The sequence below is a fragment of the Lissotriton helveticus genome, chromosome 12 (assembly GCF_964261635.1).
Source record: "Lissotriton helveticus chromosome 12, aLisHel1.1, whole genome shotgun sequence".
In the NCBI taxonomy this organism is placed as follows: domain Eukaryota; kingdom Metazoa; phylum Chordata; class Amphibia; order Caudata; family Salamandridae; genus Lissotriton; species Lissotriton helveticus.
In genome coordinates this window covers 796,305,110-796,324,456 of record NC_136073.1, presented here as the reverse complement: position 1 = coordinate 796,324,456, position 19,347 = coordinate 796,305,110, and the positions used below count along the sequence as shown (strand labels likewise).

General features: G+C 40.9%; 1 protein-coding gene across 7 annotated transcripts in view; it reads right to left on the bottom strand.

The window, feature by feature from the left end:
* The window catches only part of PRPF3 (pre-mRNA processing factor 3), a 129,543-nt gene that overhangs the window by 46,844 nt on the left and 63,352 nt on the right, over window positions 1-19,347 (bottom strand). For all 7 annotated transcript variants that reach the window (XM_078670663.1, XM_078670666.1, XM_078670664.1 and 4 more), the window contains 3 exons: window positions 17,299-17,605; window positions 14,348-14,514; window positions 2,981-3,063 (listed from right to left, as the gene is read on the bottom strand). In XM_078670663.1, coding sequence (XP_078526789.1) covers window positions 2,981-3,063; window positions 14,348-14,514; window positions 17,299-17,605 — 557 coding nt within the window. The remainder of the gene's footprint in view (window positions 1-2,980; window positions 3,064-14,347; window positions 14,515-17,298; window positions 17,606-19,347) is intronic.

Sequence of the window (19,347 nt, the reverse complement as noted above, 5' to 3'; positions counted from 1 at the left end):
GATCCCAATGATCTGAATAGATATGGGCTGATTTGGGCTACGCTGGCCATTACAGTAGCTAAACGGGACATTGCGCAGAAGTGGGGTGCGCCAGAACTGCCTACAGCGCACAGATGGGCTAACATGGACATGCTGATGGTCACAGAAAGGGAGGTCTATGTGCTCAGAGCCTGCCCCCCCAAGTGGAACAAGGTATGGGCAGCATGGAATGTATATAGGGGGGAGATCTGTGAACCCCTTCCGAAAGGAGAGGATCTAGACTCAGAAGAGGACGACGAGTAGATAACTGGGTGGTGGCTTGCAGAATTTCCAGGATCAGAAGGGGTATTGCTCAGCATTAGCTATGTTGAATGGCGAGACAAGGGTTTTCTGGGGTGGCGGGTTATTCAATGTACAAATGTGAAGATGAACGAATTGTGATGACTTATGTTTTCAGTTTTAAGTTCCAAAGTTCTGAAGGTTAATGAGATGTGACGTACACATCGGAAAGCATTTATAGACTGCGCTCAACAAAGCCTTGGGCGCAAATAGTTATGACCCTGAACGTTTTGGGATACCCCAAACTAAAAGTATGTAAGAAACATGTGACAGATATCCTACCCATCAGGCGAACGAATACATGTATGCAGAATTAAGATTCGACTATGTTACTGTATGTACATTTTTAACATTCACATCAATAAAGATTGTTAAAAAAAAAAAAATCATCAACAGTTTTCACACTGCCTCCTACAAATTACACCTCACAAACCCCAGACTGCATTCCACGGTGGAATGCTCATAACCGGATAGTTAGACAATGCTGCTGCTTTACATAGCAATATCACACTCGCTTGTTTTGCTAAACAAACTTGTGCAGACTTCGAGAAGGCATGTGAGTTATTCTTCTCATCTTACACACAAGACTTGGCACAGCCAACAGGTTTTAAGCTTCAGTGGAGCTGGCCAACTTTTTAGCTTTGCTTTTGCTTAATGAGAGGAAACAAATGCTAGCTGCCTATATGAACACGTTATGTGGAGAGAAAAAACAAAAAAACACACAATTATGGATGGACATTCATGTCATGACAGAGTGGGCATTTTTTTAAATGTACAATTCCAAAATAGTGGATACCCAGTTTGAAGCAGTAAATGATATTTAAAAAACAAAACAAAAAATCCCACAAAAACAGTGTGGGAAAAGCGTTTTTAAGGAAAGGAGTGTACTGGCAGCATACTGCAGCTGCTTGGCTCTCCTGAAGCTATTTAAAACATTGAAATGACAAATGAAAAAACAAAGTCCCAAGGAGAAGTTATGAGGTCACTGCTGCTGACGAGTAGTTGTGAATGGGGCTGGGTAAGCAACCGTTATCTACCAGAGTAGTCGAGATTTGAACTGGAGACTAGAAGGCCTTGTTTAAGGATGTCTTAACTTTGAGCATAGCCTTCATACATTTGGTAGACTGTCCACCAGGAACCGGTCATCATTGTCTAACAGAGCTGTATTACTGACTGGCTTTAGGGCAGGTGTAGCAACAAACATTTTTTTGAAGAATAGGAGAACCACAATTTGTTGTGGTGGTTGGCGTCTGTTTGAGACTGCATTAGGGATATTACAATCAAGGAACCAGTGGCATCAAGAATATCTGGAGTAACATTGATTGTGGGATTTATTTTAAAACTGTAGAATGGCAACAGATTCCGCAACCTCCGGAATTTCAAGTGGAATGCTGAGTTTCTAAGCACCGTTCACAAATACAATGTGAAATTCTGTAACATTTAATCAGGATATCCTCAACATTCCCTTTCTTCTCAATTTAGTAGGGCCAAAGTCATGATTATTGCTGTGACTCTCCTCCTGCTGTGTAATCATTTTCCAGGGATCCTCTGGCTAGTGTGGTGAAAAAGGTGGAGCCACCATCAGAACTTATGCAGGACGATCAGGATCTGAAGACTGTAGAGGATGTGCTGGCACACCATATGATGGTGCTGAAGTAGTATGCTGCAGCATAAAAGCCTGACTTGGAACCAGTAAGAACATTGAAGGAGAATTTGGAGGCAGTTTCAATGGTTGCAAAGGAGTTTGCATGGAACCTTTTGTTAAATTACCATCAGCAGAAGCACAGGATGGACTAGCAGCCCTACATGTCAGAGAATGTGATGACCACACTATAGGCACCGAAATTCCATGTATTGACATCAAAGAGCTATGGGAGGAAGTGAAGTGGAGGGACGTCAAAAGTGTGGCGATGAAGAACAAAATGTCAAATGAATTTATATCAGCATATGTCTTGTCGCCAATGTGCCTTCGCTTTTGAATGGCAATGATGATGATTCGAAACCGTGATGGTGAAAGCACGAATTTCAGGCCTGTGACTGTCTCCAGCATGGAATAGCTAGAATGAAGGTCCTTCTTTCTTATTGCTTTCCATTTAAGGTACTGAGGGCTATTTGGCAAGTAAAGATCCTCCTCTACATCTCCATATTTCTTCCAGTTGCCTCTGAGTGGCATTGGCTTCCCTGTCTTTCAGAGTACTCTGACAGTTTGAGTCAAATTCACATTTCTTGAGGATGGCTGACAAACCACGTGCATACAGTCCGTTGGTCATTTGCTGTCATTTTTCTGGCTACAGGATGGACACTTCACAAACAGTAAAGTTATGATGGACTAAAAGTTGGGAAAAGCATAAAAAAAAGCCTGCATTCTCTCCAAAATAGGAGGAAAACTCGATCAGATGTGAGACTATGAAGAATCAGGTTTAGTGAAAACTTGCAAAATAAAAATAAAAAACGGCATCCAAACCCTACCAGTCTTCTGGGTTCCTTTTTACGTGAGCTGCAAAAAAACCCTGGGAATTACGAAATATGGGAGTTACCTTTAAACACACGACGCTTTAATTTAAACCTTTTCATGCATGTAGGCAGTAGGATTTCCCTTTATTTTCTATGTGTTTTTCTCCTACTTCTCTTAGGCAGTAAGGTTAGTGTTCATCAAGATTACCTGGGGGGTTCAGCTGCGCCGGGTGCTCCACCAAGTTTGTGATTCCAAAGAAATCGTTTCTTTTAGATATTGTTTCTTCAGTTCTACAAATAAACAAAACTTTTAAGGTTAAGCTTCAGAAACAGATCAATTCTACTCTTGCTTAAAGCCATGATACATTCATACAAAACATCCTCCCTAAAGCTCTCCAATTAGCCGATATATCTGAGACCAGCAAATTTCCCAAACTGAAATTTCCAGTTCAAGCTACACATAGCCATCCATTCATAACAATGAATATGAAGTTATGCATGGGGACAGGCTCTACAGCATAGTTTTTAAAGAAGCATGTTTTGTTCCACGCATCCAATAAGTGCAGCCCTGATTTACATAGAAGTGGGCTGCAGGAAAGAAGATTGAATATGGTGTAGCGATCTAGCAAATAATAACAGTCCCAGTTAACATATGATCAAAGTAGCTCTATGATGCAACTGATAAATAACTATTTTGGTCCGTTTAAGAAGCAATGCATCTAATGGAATGCAAGATGCAGATCATATTATAGATCATGAAAGCATCGAAAAATCTACTTGTCCAATCGCAATGGCGAGTCAGATTTATCAGGTCGGGCTATTTTTAGGACATACTGGTTTGTTCAGGAGAGTGAACTTGAGGTGGGAAGGAACAGCTTCATTCAGAAAGTGAATTAGCAATAAAGAGGACTTAAATATTGATTTTATCTAGACACATTTGCTGTCTGTTCAATGGCAGAGGTCAAATTTCAGTTTGTCTTTTTAGTAACTGCTGCTTATCTTATACTGGAAAATAGTGTTTACTTTTCTTTCTCTTACTACAGTTAGAGGCATTTGTCAAGTGAGCAGTCTGACAATCGTGGAGAAACAAAAGGCTGTAGGATGTCAGTTTTTTCCCAACACATTTAAATACCTTGTAAGTGAATAGTACAAATATTTCAAAATATATCAGGAATTACGAATGCACTTTTTTTGTAATTCAGAAGTGTGATGCGAACTAAGATTTAAATAGGAGCAAAAGAAATAAAAACATTTTATCTGGTGATGTGCAAATGACAAATATATGCAGGAGCTCGATTTCCAAACATTTTTGTTTGTACACTGTATAGTTTTATAAGTAAAACCGCATGTCAGTGGGAAATGTGGAGGCCATTTCAATGGAAAATGTGCTGATTGCACATGACATAATGCTATCACGTCATGTTTTAATGATATATTTATAAACAGTGATAGATTTTAAACATGATTTGAGAATCATTCCTGCCCCACCCCAATGACAAAGCTGTTCATGAACTAAGAGGAAAGTCAGGGTTCATGTGTACTCTATATGTGGGCTAGATTCTTATTGTACATTGTGTAAAAGTTTAGTTTATTAAACAAAACAAGTGTTTTTTGTACAGCAGACATGCTGAACTCGCGGGTTTGAAGGTGCCCTCATATGCAATAGTGAAGAAAATGGCAGCTCAGTGAATTATAATATTTGCCCAGGATCATATAATTTGAAAACAGTTTATGGGTCACGAGCATTACAGTTAGGTCGAGCAGATTATTTAAGTTAGCAGATTATTTAAGTTACTAGACCTCCAGGTCTGGTAACATTTTAGGGTTTTTCGAGGCCAGTCATAGGTAATTTGCACCCTCAATATCCACCAGGGCTTATATTCTACACAGACGATCGAGATCAAGCTGTGAAATGTAGAAAAGTCAGAGGGAGGGGCAGAGTTTTACCTTTGGGTGTAATATAGAATGGAAATGTAGCTCCTAGCTCAGCCAAATTCGGGAAATAAGAGAAAATAAGAAGGGGAGCCAGACATGGATGTTTGCCCCCTCTTTATTACCTTGTGGGGTTGAAAAATACTTTGTTGCATTGCACCCCAGTATTTACAGGGGCTGGTTATGGCTACATCCCATAACAGTGCTTACTTAACTGGTGTAACCACCCTCTGGCAAGGCTCCCCTACAATCTCACTTCTCTCATTTATCTTACTATGGAAATGTGAATACACACTTATGTGCAGTGCAGAATTCCTTCAATGAAATGTGGAAATAAATGCCAAGCTTCTGTTATTCAGGAATTTTGATTAATCGTAATCCTATTAGGTGAGTAGTCTTCATTTAATTTATAAGCCTAAGACTTTCTAAGCATAGTGCAGAGCTCTGTTTTTAATCTAATTGTATCTATCTGAACTTATTTCTGCTAAAATTAATGTATCAGAATGAAATCGAACTCTAAAATGCAACAATACCCGGTTATTAGGAGTATAATGAATGACGATTGCGAAAGCTTTATTTCAAGGCCATATCTTTACAATATACTTGATGTGGGTTCAATTTACCTAGCTGCTGCAAAGAAACTTGCTGATTTGTACCTCAGATGCAGTCAAAATGGTTGACCGGGGTAACTGGAGCCATCTATGACAAAGTTCTTCATACTGTGAGGCACACCTCCCTGGAGGTCTGTGGCTGTACTCCAAGAGGAGAACAAATGGCTCTGTGATTACTTTTAATGAAGATGGCCTAGAAGCACAACCTGGTTTGTGGTCATGTTTCTAGGCATTTTCATTTACAGAGGTTGAAGTGCATGAAAAAGGCCAGTTATCCTGAGTGCTCTGGTGGCAGGCGTAAGTTAGTGTGGTGGCAGAGTCAAAGACGTGTCTAAAAAGATCATAATATTCAATAACTATTTTGTTGCTCTTTCAGGTTACTGCATGTAAAATAATAAACACACTTTAAATGAAATAGAAATGCAAGTTAAACTGACCAGAAGGAAATCCATTCTTTTACCTTATGAAACCTCAATTAGTGTGATCTCTGTAGGTGTCTGTATGCTAGATCAGAAAGTCACTGAATCCTGGTTGGTGCAGTGAGAAATAGTGACCTGTGCATTTATAGTGCTACGAGGTCCCGGTTTGTGACAGAAAACACTGAACATGTACGTCATTACTTTAAGACTGTATTGCACCCAGTCTAATATGGAGTGTTGCAGTGTTTAAGATAAAACAATTGCTTTCAAAGTATATATTTTAGCAATAGGTAATCAGACTGTATCTAGAGCAACATTTTTATAAATATCCATTAGAATGATGCATTGAAGAACTCTGCTGATAACCCACTTACACTACTTTTCAAAAAATAAATCTTTGTCACAAAGAAGCAGCAAATGACTCCATCTGGTCTTTACAGGCTCCCAATCAGCCTTTGCATTTTGTAAATAACCAATTTCACACAAATTTCCATTTCTTTCTTGCAGCAGGCACACTGAAAAGGCTTGATTCTTTAGCGCTCTGACCCTCTCGGCTTCACAACACTGGAGACACACCGCCTCTTCCTTTTCCGTCAGAGGTACCTTAAGTTACGCATTTACTGCCCAAGTACAGTTGTTATTTAATAAAAAGTCCGATAAGCCATTTTTTGTCAAATTAAAGCACTAGTACTTGGTCCTTTTGGATCCTACCCACTTCAACCTCCGTTTACATGCATATTTTCTTTCTGGTGGGTCATGGAGGAGGCCGGCAGGGTCTCTTTCAGATGCGGAGCCCCCAACACCCCGACCCCTGGGAGCTCAAGGTAATGGCCCAGGAGAAAGAGGAAAGGAGCGAGATCCATGGATACCATCAAAGAGATGCCCAGAGGAGAGGGCACTATGTAGGAATTCATTTAATTTACAAATTAAATACTGCTTCCTCCGAGAGGTGCCCTGAAGAAGGCGACAACATTTTGGGAGGGGGGGGCATTTTTCAAGGGTCATTATTATCATGAATGCGGTCGGTGCAGTGGGTAAGGCTACAGCACCCCATGTATGTCTGCTGTCCTACGAAAAAGAGAAATGTGGGGGCAATGTCCTTGCTATGTTACAGGTCACCGTAGCTGTGCAGGGAGCAGGGCCCAATCAGCAGTGCAAGATGTAGGGCTTAGACCCCTTTTTTTGTTGTTTTTGCACAGAAGGCCAACTAAATCCCAATTATTATTGTTTTGGTATCCTTTCTTTTATTACAGCTCAGTGCACCCTTAATGTGCCAGTGTTGCTTTGGGCTCCATTGGGCTGATTTGCCTATAGCTGGGTCTGAACTGAGGTGGCAAAGTGAGCTAAAGAATGATGATGGATTCAATCCAGATCTGTGACTGAGTGTCTGAAAAGTTTCAACGCTCCGTCCGTCATCTCCTTGTGTTTGCTTTGTTCGCCCTAAGTTTGCAGGGTATACCCAGATGCGGATCCTTTGCTCACTTTGTCACTGGATTCAAAAGCTAGCCTGGCTGATGAAGGGTGTTAACCAGAAACTGGTCCCAGGATGCTGGTTTGCGGTTCGGGGAAGACCTGGCTTGGCAGTTCGGGGCGGACTGTTCCCATGAGGCACAGGGTCAAGACTGATTTGGCTATAGCTGGGTCTGAACTGAGGTGGCGAAGTAAGCTAAAGAATGATGATGGATTCAACCCAGATCTGTGACCGATCATGAGTGTCTGAAAAGTTGCAACGCTTCGTCCATCATCTCCTGGTGTTTGCTTTGGGCTCCAGAGCAATGGATCTAAGGGAATGGAAAATTGAAGCCGAGGAGAATCCTTAGCTTGAAGTCGGAGAGATGTTGAGGTGCTGAAGTGGCATGATGGGGGCCCAGGTTTTAAAGAAAGGGCAGAGACAAACCACTTTGTGAGGTAGTAGCCATCATCAGTGAAGCAGGTGCAGTGGCACTGGGGCTTCAGGGCCTGGAAGGCAGACTACATCACAGTCTTACTTTATGGCTGAAAGCACTGTTGGTGCACAGAGGCGGGTCAACATCTGTGGTGTAATTTTTTCTCTCGTAATTTACTGATCGCCTATTTCAAGATTGGAGTGATAACCAGGTATGGTGGATAAAGGGTAAAAGTAGCACAGGAGCCAGCCTCCTACTCAGAGCCATTGCCATCATTAGTGCATCTGCACTGGGACCCAGGAGCGGGAGGCGCTCACATCACCTCAATTATGGAGAGCAGTGTTTTTGGCCAGTTTTTTTTGTTTGGAGCATTTCCTCTTTTAGAAGTCTCACATTTAATATGGATCATGAACTCATAAGCCTCTTTCCCTGTGCTCTACACTGCACCCCCCCTCAATCCTTGCCATAGAGTTTTGGAGGGTGGCCAGATTTCAAACCATTTTGTTCAAGGGGGCCTCAAAGTAAAAACATTTAAATAACTGCTCTATCTATTGTTCCTCAAGGTTTTAATCTTGGACAGCACTTCCGCAAAGCAGTACAAGCTTTCTATTAATCACCCACCGCCAATATTTTGGGGAATTATCAGACACACAGCTCTGAGAAGTGTCCTTTTCCTGTTTACAACTTATTCTTTGAGCCCTTGGAACAACTTTCAAGGCTGGACATAGGAGTTATCGCCATCAAATGCAGGGAGTATAGCTGCAAGCTAGCCCTGCATGGAGATCATTTTATCACCTAGAACTCTGATACAGATGTAACAATCTCAAGAGCAGACAAATTGGTTCAGAAATTCGGTTTGCTATCCTAGTATGTAGATAATAAAGAAATATGCAAACCTTCATAGGTTGTTGAGGGCTTGGCAGAACCTGCCTTTGAGCACATAGGAGTGAGCACAGGTAAAATTTAATTAAATTTACATTTTTATTTGATTCCATTCCTCTGGAAGTAAGGAATTGTCCCAGCTTGCGGGCTAGACAAGCAGTTTTGTCTGGGGTACGCTATGAGCAAGAATGATGGAAAACTTCAGCTTCAGCGAGAAGAGCAAGTTCATACCTTCCAGAACTCAAGTGCTATTGTTGGCCCTTCTACTTGAAAGACTGGACATGTTTTTTAGACTATTAAGGTTTTGGTCTACTTTTTAGGGCTATGGTAAATGGCTTTTGGGAGGCAAAGTTCCTGTACAAGTACTCCTTCCCTGGAGTAGTTCAAACGGGTTAAACTGAAGGGTTTTACAATCTGCTGCCACACTTTGGTCCCTTATTAGTAGAGTTCTAGAAAGTTCTTATTCTAGACTAACATCCATCTTGGTCTCACCTGGTATGCCAGAGCTCTTAAGGGACACACTTAGCATCTCACTTCAGCAGCCGGAATCAACCTCAGTGGTGATTCCACAGATCTGGAAAAGGTTAGGTCATAAGACTGTGTACTATAAAATGGGGACAGGTTGTTCAGTCTGTTCTCGCAATTGACAATGCAGTGCAAGTTGAAGAGACACAAACGAGGAAAAAGAACTCCAAGATATGCGTACAAAGGTGAAGTTGCAAGATGGCATAGAGGATTATGAGATGTAGCAGAAGAGAGTATGCCATCAGTTGAGCAAAGTATTAAAACCAGTATCAATTAACATGTTTTAGTCCATTGTTAAACCAGCTGCAATTAGAAGCAATAGCTTCCGCAATGTCCACAAGATTATCAATCAATTTGATAAAATCTTGGAAGATTCATTACCTAAATGTGAGCAACCAAATGCTGAAGATGTCATGTGATCCTTTATCGTCCAGCTTTATGGTCTTGTTGCCAATGTGAATATCTTTGCCTCTTCTACATTTCGAATAAGACTCTGAAGCAAGTGCCATTTTGACATTTTTTGGTTTCATTAGAAACGCAACATGATGCCACAAAAAAAACAACAATTACCTTTTTCTAGGTGGTTGGCAAGGAAGACCAATTGCAGAACTCAGGACCTGAACCAAGCTCCATTAGCATCGGAATGCCTTCAATCCTTTAAATTAAGCTATGATGGTGCATTTTATAGAATTGGTAGGGGAGTGAAGAGCTAGAGAGATTTAAGATGATCCTATGATCATTCTTTCCCTCTAAAAAGTAACTCAAAGGGGAAAGCAATATCAACTTCAGACGGGCAGTATTTTCGAAGGTTTCATTAAAGGTTCTCGTTTTGTCTTGAAAGAGCTATCTGTAGTAATCAGGATAAAAATATAAAATGAAACAAGACTATATATATATATATTGTTAAGCAAAAAAGCAATAAGAGAACAAAGAAAGTGAAACATTAGCACATGCCCTCAGTAAATTTCACACCACCTAAGCTGGGCAGCTGCCAGACACAGGGATCGAAAGTACACTGGCAGAATTGCCTCAATTCTTTTCGACAGCTAAAGCTTTGGAAGGAGCCTATCTGAAACTTTAAACTTTCTCAATTGACTTTTCTTGGTATTCATCACTTTTTTTTACCAATTCTCAAAAACATAACTATGATGAAGAATCACTGTCATATATTACACAAAAAGGGTAGTGAAAAGAAATCTGGTTAACCCCACACACCTTTACTATCAAAACACTGTCACAACAGGTGTGATGACCACGCCTAAAGGGGACTGTCATAGTCCCAGAGGATCCTATGGCCACCGCATAAATTACGACACAAACACTGTTATTAGCAAGTAACTCCCTTTTTAGGTCTCGCCTGAGCCAGCCCATGCGCTGCTCGGAGAGACATTTTGTAAGCAGGTTTTCACAGTGCTACCACAGGCTTTTGGTGGCCTCAAGCTTGCATGCACGCGCGCAGATACCATCTGTCTTTCCTCCTGGACGCACCATTTGCTTGTTCTTTACTTTTGCTACAATCACGGCACCGGCGCTTTACCTTTAAGTAACGCGCCGGCGCCAGGATTGTAGCAAAAGTAAAGAAATCGATTTTTTTTCTATTTCTTTTGCTATAATCGTGGCACCAGCGTTTTACTTTTAACATTAAAAGTAAAGCGCGGTGCCGCGATTATAGCAAAAGAAAAGAAATAGATGTTTTTTTTCATTTTTTTACTTTTGCTATAGTTGGGGCACCCGCGCTTCACTTTTAATGTTAAAGCGCGGGTGCCGCGATTATAGCACGCGGGTGCCGTGATTATAGAAAAAGTAAAGAAATAGATGTTTTTTTCCATTTCTTTACTTTTGCTATAATCGTGGTTCCCACGCTTTACTTTTAACATTAAAAGTGAAGCGCGGGTGCTGCGATTATAGCAAAAGGAAAGAAATAGATTTTTTTCTATTTCTTTACTTTTGCTATAATCGCAGCACCCGCGCTTCACTTTTAACGTTAAAAGTAAAGCGCGGGTGCGGCAACAGTTGTTGCTTATTTATTGCATGCAACTAACAACCATTGACAAAGCTAATAGTACATTACCTAGGATCCAATGATACTTTGGTTCACTGTGCACTTCATATACATTATTCCAATTCTGCTCAAGCCATTGGAGCACCACAGGATTGCAAGACTGGCAAAGATTTGTCTGACAGCGACTTTCCTATTACCATCAGCCTGTTCGCTTGGATGGTTGCCATTTGGGCTGCACTGTTGTGAGCAGACACTATGAAATCTTGTCTTGGCTCCTCTGTCTCACCAGGTTCATGTAGCTGTGGTGAATATACTCTCTGCTAATGTGTACCATTGGCCGTTCCCTGATACAGGTATTGTTCTAATAGTTGTCCTATACGAAAGCTCTAATATTTCCGATCAGAGCCTTGCACGGACCGCCTACTTGAGGCGTGCCTGACAGAGTAGCATAAACAAAGAAACTGCAGATCAACTTGTAACAACTAAATAGCGAGGCACTACCGGAATTGTTAACTTTATAGTACTACGAGGTGCCAGTAATTTACTTGTTTGACGCCATACTTTTGATATTGCAGCAGGGTCAGGGATTTATATGCGAGGACAACAATAGGAAGAATTAATTTCTGTGATTCACTATCCCAATTTCTGTCTCCAATGTTGATTATTTACCCTCCAGTTTTGTTTTTTTCCAGCTTCCTTTCCAAGGGTATTCGATAAATCCATGTCACCAAGGACACAGTGTTCCACTCCTGTTTTGAGTTCAACAATCAGAAAAGCAGTCGACAGGGGCATTGCCTGTTTGTTGGCGTGGAGTTATCTGGTACCCTTACATGTAGCATGCCACCCCATCCCCCCCTTTCCAGGTTCTACTGCTGGTTTCAGTCTTACGACCTGGCTGTGTGCTGCCAAGCACCCACATGGCAGCCACAACACCAAGTTTTACTAACCTATTCCTCACCACTTTACACCCACGTTATACACATTTGCTTCCAAAAGTAGACTCGGTGCCATCGAAAATTGCCGGCTGCAGCAAGGGTGCTCGCACCAAAACATGTTAAGAACCGATAACGAGGCTTATTCCCCACACACAAACCACTTCTCCAGCAGTAAACAAGACTGTCGATCCCAAACATATCTTCTCGAGTTGGGGAGTGGGGGAATATTGGAAGGTGTGCTCTAAACCGTCCCTCGTTGCCACTTATTTTATTTTCCGTTTAGTTGGTGCTTGGCAGGAGTAAATCTGTGGTGAGACCTCACAACAAGGCTTTTGGCGAGGCGTAGCTTCAAGCTTTCAATGTGAAACCGGTAGGGGCTTCTGGAAAACTTCTTTCCGCTTCAGTGAGTAACTACTGGGGAAATACAAAAGAGGGGTGAAGTCCAGAGCATCGCGTAACCCTCTTTCAAAGTCGCTTTAAATAAAACAAGTATTGGCATAGCCAATAGGTCTCGCTTTTGGGACCTTATAAGTATTTAGTTATGCAGCACAGTATCCTTGGTGCAATAACATCAACTGTTGCATGGCCAAAAACTTATAAGGTACCAAAGGCGAGACCTATTGGCTATGCCAATGCTGGTTTCCAATTGTGATCCACTGCATCTATTCTGCAGAGCTGAAGAAAGGACACTGCAGCCTAAAACCTCATTGCCTTAGGTAATCCAGTGGCGCTCATTTTCTAGGAGGCCTAGAGAAAAATATTTGAATCTGGAGAAGGCTGCTTCTGAAGAAAAGGGAATGTGCGTTTTACTTTTCTAATCTGGCCTTGTTTGTCTTCCCTGATACAGGTGTGAAAAAAGTCTCAATGGTAGGGGATATGAATATCAAATGGAGTTTAAGGCTGAAGAGTCAAAGATTATAGCCCTTTGTAGATGAGAAACACTGAACAAAATCGCATTTGGTGGAGTTGTTCAAAAGTTATTTCATCTGAGTTTGAGAATGGACAAGGTGACACTCTGGAAGAAGGTCCCTAAGAGGCCTTCACAATCAATTTCTGATCTAATTCATTGAAGGGGATCTCCTCTTGGACCGTTGTCTTTGTAGAGGTTCCTAATATGCACAATGAACCTGATGATACTTTCCTTGAGGAGAACTTGGAGCTTCAATTTTGAGAAAAAACCAACCCTTAAAGCATTGGATCATAACCAGAGAGTGTTGGTAACTTTAAAGTCACCACCAGGCCCCCTGATGACTGCAAATATACTATAAATAATTAGGCTCCAAGCTAGCAACTCCATGTTGAATGTTAACTTGCATGTTGCCAGAGAGACCCGCTGATCAAAAGTGCTCCATGAAGTGCAATAGGGATGCCCAAAAGTGAATATGTGCTCACTATACCAGAGAACTGTAAACCCAATTGAAATGTCCAAGTTAGGCAGTAACTGGTCTGGGGTAGCTGGTGTTTCTTTTCAGAGAACAGCTTGTCTGTATACAGAATGGTATATACTTGCTGGAACAGACCCAGGCTCATTTGCATATGGTTTATTGCTGTCCGATTGGACATTCTGGGCAATAAAACGATGGATAGGGACGCGGCCAAGAATAATTATCTGTGGCTGATTAACTCATGCATTCCTCCCATAAATTTGTTTACATTTGATTTTTCTTTTTATTATAACAAATGGGACTAGCTACGCGCCCTATATCCTGGAGTGACTGTGGCTATTACAGTGTAGTCCTGGAAGGGCACGAGGAGGAGAAGAGCGGTCTCCTCCTTGAATAGCTACTGGGCTCAGGCTCTGGGCCTATATTTGGGAAACAATCCAAAAAATGTTTCAAGATGACCTGGAATGCTTTACTGAGCATGTTCAGTTTGTCCAGAAAATCTTTTCCTTTCCAGTTATCCATCACCATCTATCAATCGTACAACTCTTTGTATTACACCAGGCACAATTATCATTGTGCCACAATTATCATTGTGCCCCCCCCAAATAAAATGTGGATGGCCTCAATTCCCCAGAGAGGTCTTTAAAGCCAATACACTACTTTAAGGCAGCAAATACACATTAGTTTTCCATTCTAGTGACAGAACAATGAAATATCAACAGGAACAGAGCTCAAGAATCGTTCTAAAAGATATGGGCTCATGCTTGCCCAGCTATTTGCGTTCGCGCTAGATTCAACTCTAGACTAGCTTACAAAAAAGGTTAATTCAGAAAGGTACAGTTAGTTTCACAAAGCTATCGTTCACTTGATAAAAAGCTGCTCTATCGTGAAGCGTTTAGTGCTTATGAATTTAACAAAGAGCCTGCTGTATCCCATCCTATTTGCCATACTTTTTTAATCAGATTTAATTCAACTAAACTGCAAGAACAAACCCTTACAGCTCGATGCCAGTTGGGATGATATAAGAGTCCCACCACTCTATCTCCGGAATATCTCCTTCTTTTAATTCCTTTTTTGGAGCAATAAGGGCTAATTTGGTTGAGGTGTGTATCCCCGTTCGTTTGGCAGCTTGGGAGATCTCTGCCTGGAGCTTTTCCAGCTGAGTCTAGAAAGAAAATAAAATTGTGAGTTAAAAGAGGGCGTCCAGAAGAAGAACCAATAATACTTCTGTTCAACGGAATTAAACTACCTTCTATTAAACAAAGCATATTATAGTAACAATAACATCCCGTTTAATGTTTTGGCAGCAGGACCACTAGTGTGCGTTGTCTTGCAATGGTGACTCAAGAGGGTGCAAGATGTACAGCATCATTATCCTTCCGTCTCTTCTACCTGCCCTGTAAATCATTGATGTCATTTTGTGCAACTCGATCACTAGGCAATGATGGTCTTCGACCAAGTCAACACAAAACTAGCCACATGACCAGCAATGCGAGGCAGCTGTTGAACTTTTGCAAATGCCCCTAAATCTCCCAACAAGTTCTGGTCACAGGGACATATATTTTGCTGCTGCAGCAACACACAATGTAAACATTCTCTTATGGTGTCTTCAGAAGCATTAGAGAAGACCAATCTCCAAGCACTGAAACAGTCTCTCATTGATGCACTGTGGAGATTACAGGTTAATTAAAATGAGCGGTCCCACCCTTGGAAAAAGGGGCTTTACACTACTTCAACCAGAGCACTGGCTGGGAAAGCAGTGCACAAGACACCACTCGCTAATAAGAGACTGCTCTTTATGAACTTGTATGGAACAAATTTTAAAAAGTCAAAGAAAGTAAGAAAACATTTTCATTTTTAAAAGCAGCGTTCATCTTCAGGTTTTGTTTCGAAAGTTAGAAGATTCAGTCTTCAGTGTTACTAGTAAAAAATAAAATGTGCTTCTAAAGTTCAGACTTCACTCTATGCCATACTATTCGCCAGATTAGCAGATTTAAAATTAGGACTGGGCTCATCACTAAAACAAGAGCAAAAGTAAAACAGAATAACAAACTCCAACATGAGCAATGTACTAGCATCTACTTTAACATGACTGGTAAAACATACTATCCTTGGATTGTGCTATAACAACGGCCCCCACCAACTGCCCCAAGCATAGTAGGTGGTGTAGTATTTGCGTACATATTATAAATAAGGGCTCGCCATCAACCAGTTTCAGCATGCCTAGATTTGATTTTATTTAAATTTCTAAAGCGTGGTGTATGCCCAAGGGCATCTTGGCACTGCCTTCTGTATGAAGGAGGAAACTGCCTAAAAGGAATCTACATGGGAGTAGCAAACAATCAGGTTTTAAGTGATTCTCTGAAAGCAAGAAAGTAAGATTGATTCCTCAGATGCTCTGGGATTTGTAACCAGAAATGAGAGGTAGCATAGGAGAAGCTTCTACCACCCCAAGTGCCATTGGCAGAAAACTAGGATGGACACACTAACCTTCATGACATGGGGTGGCGGAGTGGAAAGATCACGTAACATCTCTGTTTGTGGAACAGTCATAAACGTCTCTTAACAGAGCTGAAGAAGTGTTGCCGTGATGGGCGGGGAAGGACCATGGAACTATAGCATGTGTGGCTGCGGGGTGTTTTCATGGAAATTATGTGTTGTGCCCAGGATATTCCAAAACCTACTTCAACCTCTACTCTACACCATATTCAAGTGTACTAAAACATTACACAAGTCCCCAAACCAAAGACTTTGCAAAGGACTGTGAATTGGTATAAAATATAGTAGGTTTTGCTGCCAATTTAAGGGTACAAAATGTATTATCCCTAGTAGGATAAAAAGGTTGAGTTAGTGCTGCAGGATTCAAACAATTGGATTGCATTTCGCAGCATGTATAGACAGTCAGTTCTTCACTCACAGAGGTGTCTTGCCAGCTACTTCCTAAAGTAACAGCTCTCACTATTGAAATTAAAATAAATAAAAGCAATGTGAGGTCATTCAAGCAACTATCCAGAAGGTATTTTTAAAGTTCTGGGGCACACATTAAAAAATGCCTTAGTGTCACAGGTTGATTCTTCAGATTTTAGGTGCATGAATTGTCGGTGCTGCAAGCGAACCTAGAAGCACAGATTTAACAAGGGCTGTAAAGTGAACCATTCAAGAAAATCCTTCTCCTACAATGCTCCGTATCTGTGGTCCTCTCTCTTCGTTTGTGGCAAATTATTTATCAAGGGAATCTTTCATTACTGCAATAACCAAAGCGTGATTAGCAGGGGTCGCTTTCCCGCTGCTGCACATTTTGGTCCACTAGCATAGAGGCGGGCATGATATATAGATGGGTGTTGAGCGCTATGCAAGCCAAGCTCACAAGTCACATCATGCCTTTTTCAAACGGTTACAATCTTACTTTCCAATTTGTGTACCACTTTAACAAAAACACAAATAGCAAACCCAGCTTACGAACCACATTTGGGAAGTATCTGAAATCCACTTCAGTGTAAATGCAGATTGAAAAAGCAAACTAAAATCAAAAATGGATAAACGATGGGATGCAGTCAACCAGATATCACAGTTCTAATTTTAAAGCTTCTGAGGTAATTCGGAACATGGTAATGAAATGATTCATCTAACCCTTCATTCACAATCCTCCTTAATACGGTGTTAAGTAAGCAAAGATACATTTTTGTATTTCCATGATCAAAAACAGTTAAAAAGTTCCCTTTCATTCATGACACATTTTTATGGGAAGTATTTTTTTTTTTTTGTGTATTTGAAATTAAAATACATTTCTGAGATTATTCTTCCAAAACAAGTCACTTGATGGTATCCATTTCTGGAACTCTGTTGATGGAAGAACAGAATGGACATAATACTCAATACTAGATCTCACTGAAATTAAATGGAAGATTTAAGGCTTTGAAATAGGAGAACAACAACAACAAAAATTTACCTTTGTCCGCAACCGTTGTGCAATTTTTTCAAACTTGCCCTTGTCGTGAAATTTGAAAGTTCGCTTTTGCCTCTGTGCAGGAGTAATCGTGACACGCGGGTCAAAGAAGGTGTTGGACTCTAAGTCATCGGAAGGCTTTTCTTTCAGTTGCTGCTTAAACTGCTCCCGCTTCACAGCTCTGATGTTTGCTTTGAGAGTTGGCATACGGTGGGTTAATTCAATTTCTTTTCCAGTGGCATCCACTGTGCGTCCTTGGTCATCCAGGATAAGTGGCGAGGGCTTTGTCTGGTCCTTTAGATCCAATTTTCTGAAATGCAATAGTTACATTTGGATTGAATTAGAATGCTGCTAAATTGAAGCTTAAGAAAGAAAAGGATATAACATAAGCATTGCTTCTTCTAGAGTAGGACTGGTTTCACAGTGAGAACTTTATGAACCAGTGCAGAACCATGGCAAATTCAATAAATAACGAAATGTAACAAAGCTTGTTCTTTTTTCCTTAAATATGTTGTTGCCAGATAGACCACATTTCCGATTAAACAAATATGATCCAAGCGATTAATCCTTGCTGAATTTGATTATTTAATCACATACTTTTATGGTATGAAGATTCAAGACATTAAAATATTTACGTTAAGTGGTTAATTTGTCAGTGTAGACAAACGTAGCAAGAACACATTTTATCCTCATTTTATGTCTACTCTATTTATGCGTTCGGCACAGGTATTCATCCTCTGCAAAGACTTTCTGCCGTTGATAGATTAACATCATACTCTGGAACAGTTTTAGAGATTTGAGCCATTGTGACCTTGCAATGACAGTCACGCAAAATATTATTAAGGACTATACAAAATTGAAACAGGATCATGAATTATTCAAAATAAAACCAGCTGGGTCCAAATTTGATGGTTCAAAAATGTGTTTTGTTCTTCGGATTGCATCTGGCTACAGTAAAAGCAAAATCATTAAAATACTATAGGACGCTGGCTCTTTATATAATGTACCAAAAAGAGGTATATTGTATAGACTCCAGGTATCCCTAATGAGTTGACAGGGGCTTGCTTTAATAATCCCAAGTTGCTCTTTTAGTGATAATGTGGTCAGGCAGCCTTAAGTTCATCAAGGAGGATTGCTAGACATTTGTTGCCTACACAGCCAATAAATGATGATATGTACACAAGAGATCCACACCAATGTAGAAAAGTATCATACATTTTATAATTTTTTTAGCACCAAGAACCTAGTAATTGGGTAAGTACCCTTTAAAATAGTTTTGTAAAGAAAACAGGTAAATATATTTGGATGGTCTCTAACGCGGTAATGTTATCCTATGGGGGAAACAAATAGTTTCTTACCTGTCGTGTAGTTTTGCAGCTTGAAGATCTTTCTGGATTCACTATGCTGTGCATTATTCCGCCGTCTAGTGGTTGGGCCCGGAACCATAGTCTTTTCTTTGTTCGTTTTTTTTCTTTTCTTCGTAGCCCAGGTGGGCGTCGACGTCCCAACTTTGGTGTACTTCCTGTGACGTCGGCACGCTTCCTGCGGAAGCTCCCACCTTTGGGCGCCATCTTCGGATTCTTTTTTTTGGGGGGATTGTTCGGTTTGTGAATCCTTTGGCAATTTCTTCTGTATTTTTTCAAGTAAGTAACTTTTTCCCCGCTTGTCTTTCAAGGTGTCAGTTTTCTGTTTTGTCCTTGTATTACCACCTTCTTCTACAGCTTCATCTTTCTGGCGGAGGTGGGTGGGTTCGCTAGTGAATCCAGAAAGATCTTCAAGCTGCAAAACTACACCGACAGGTAAGAAACTATTCGTTTTGCAGCGTGAATCTTTCTGGATTCACTATGCTGTGCATAGACTTTGTAGCGGTTTGTTATTGTGGCGGCTGGGTGGAAGAGGAGTGTTGGTTGTTGAATATATATTGAAGCACCTTTTGTCCTACTTGTGCTTCATTGTTCATCTGTATATCCACGCAGTAGTGCTTAGTGAACGTGTGCACTGAAGCCCATGTTGCCGCCAGGCATATGTCTTGAATGGGTGTGTTAGCCAGGA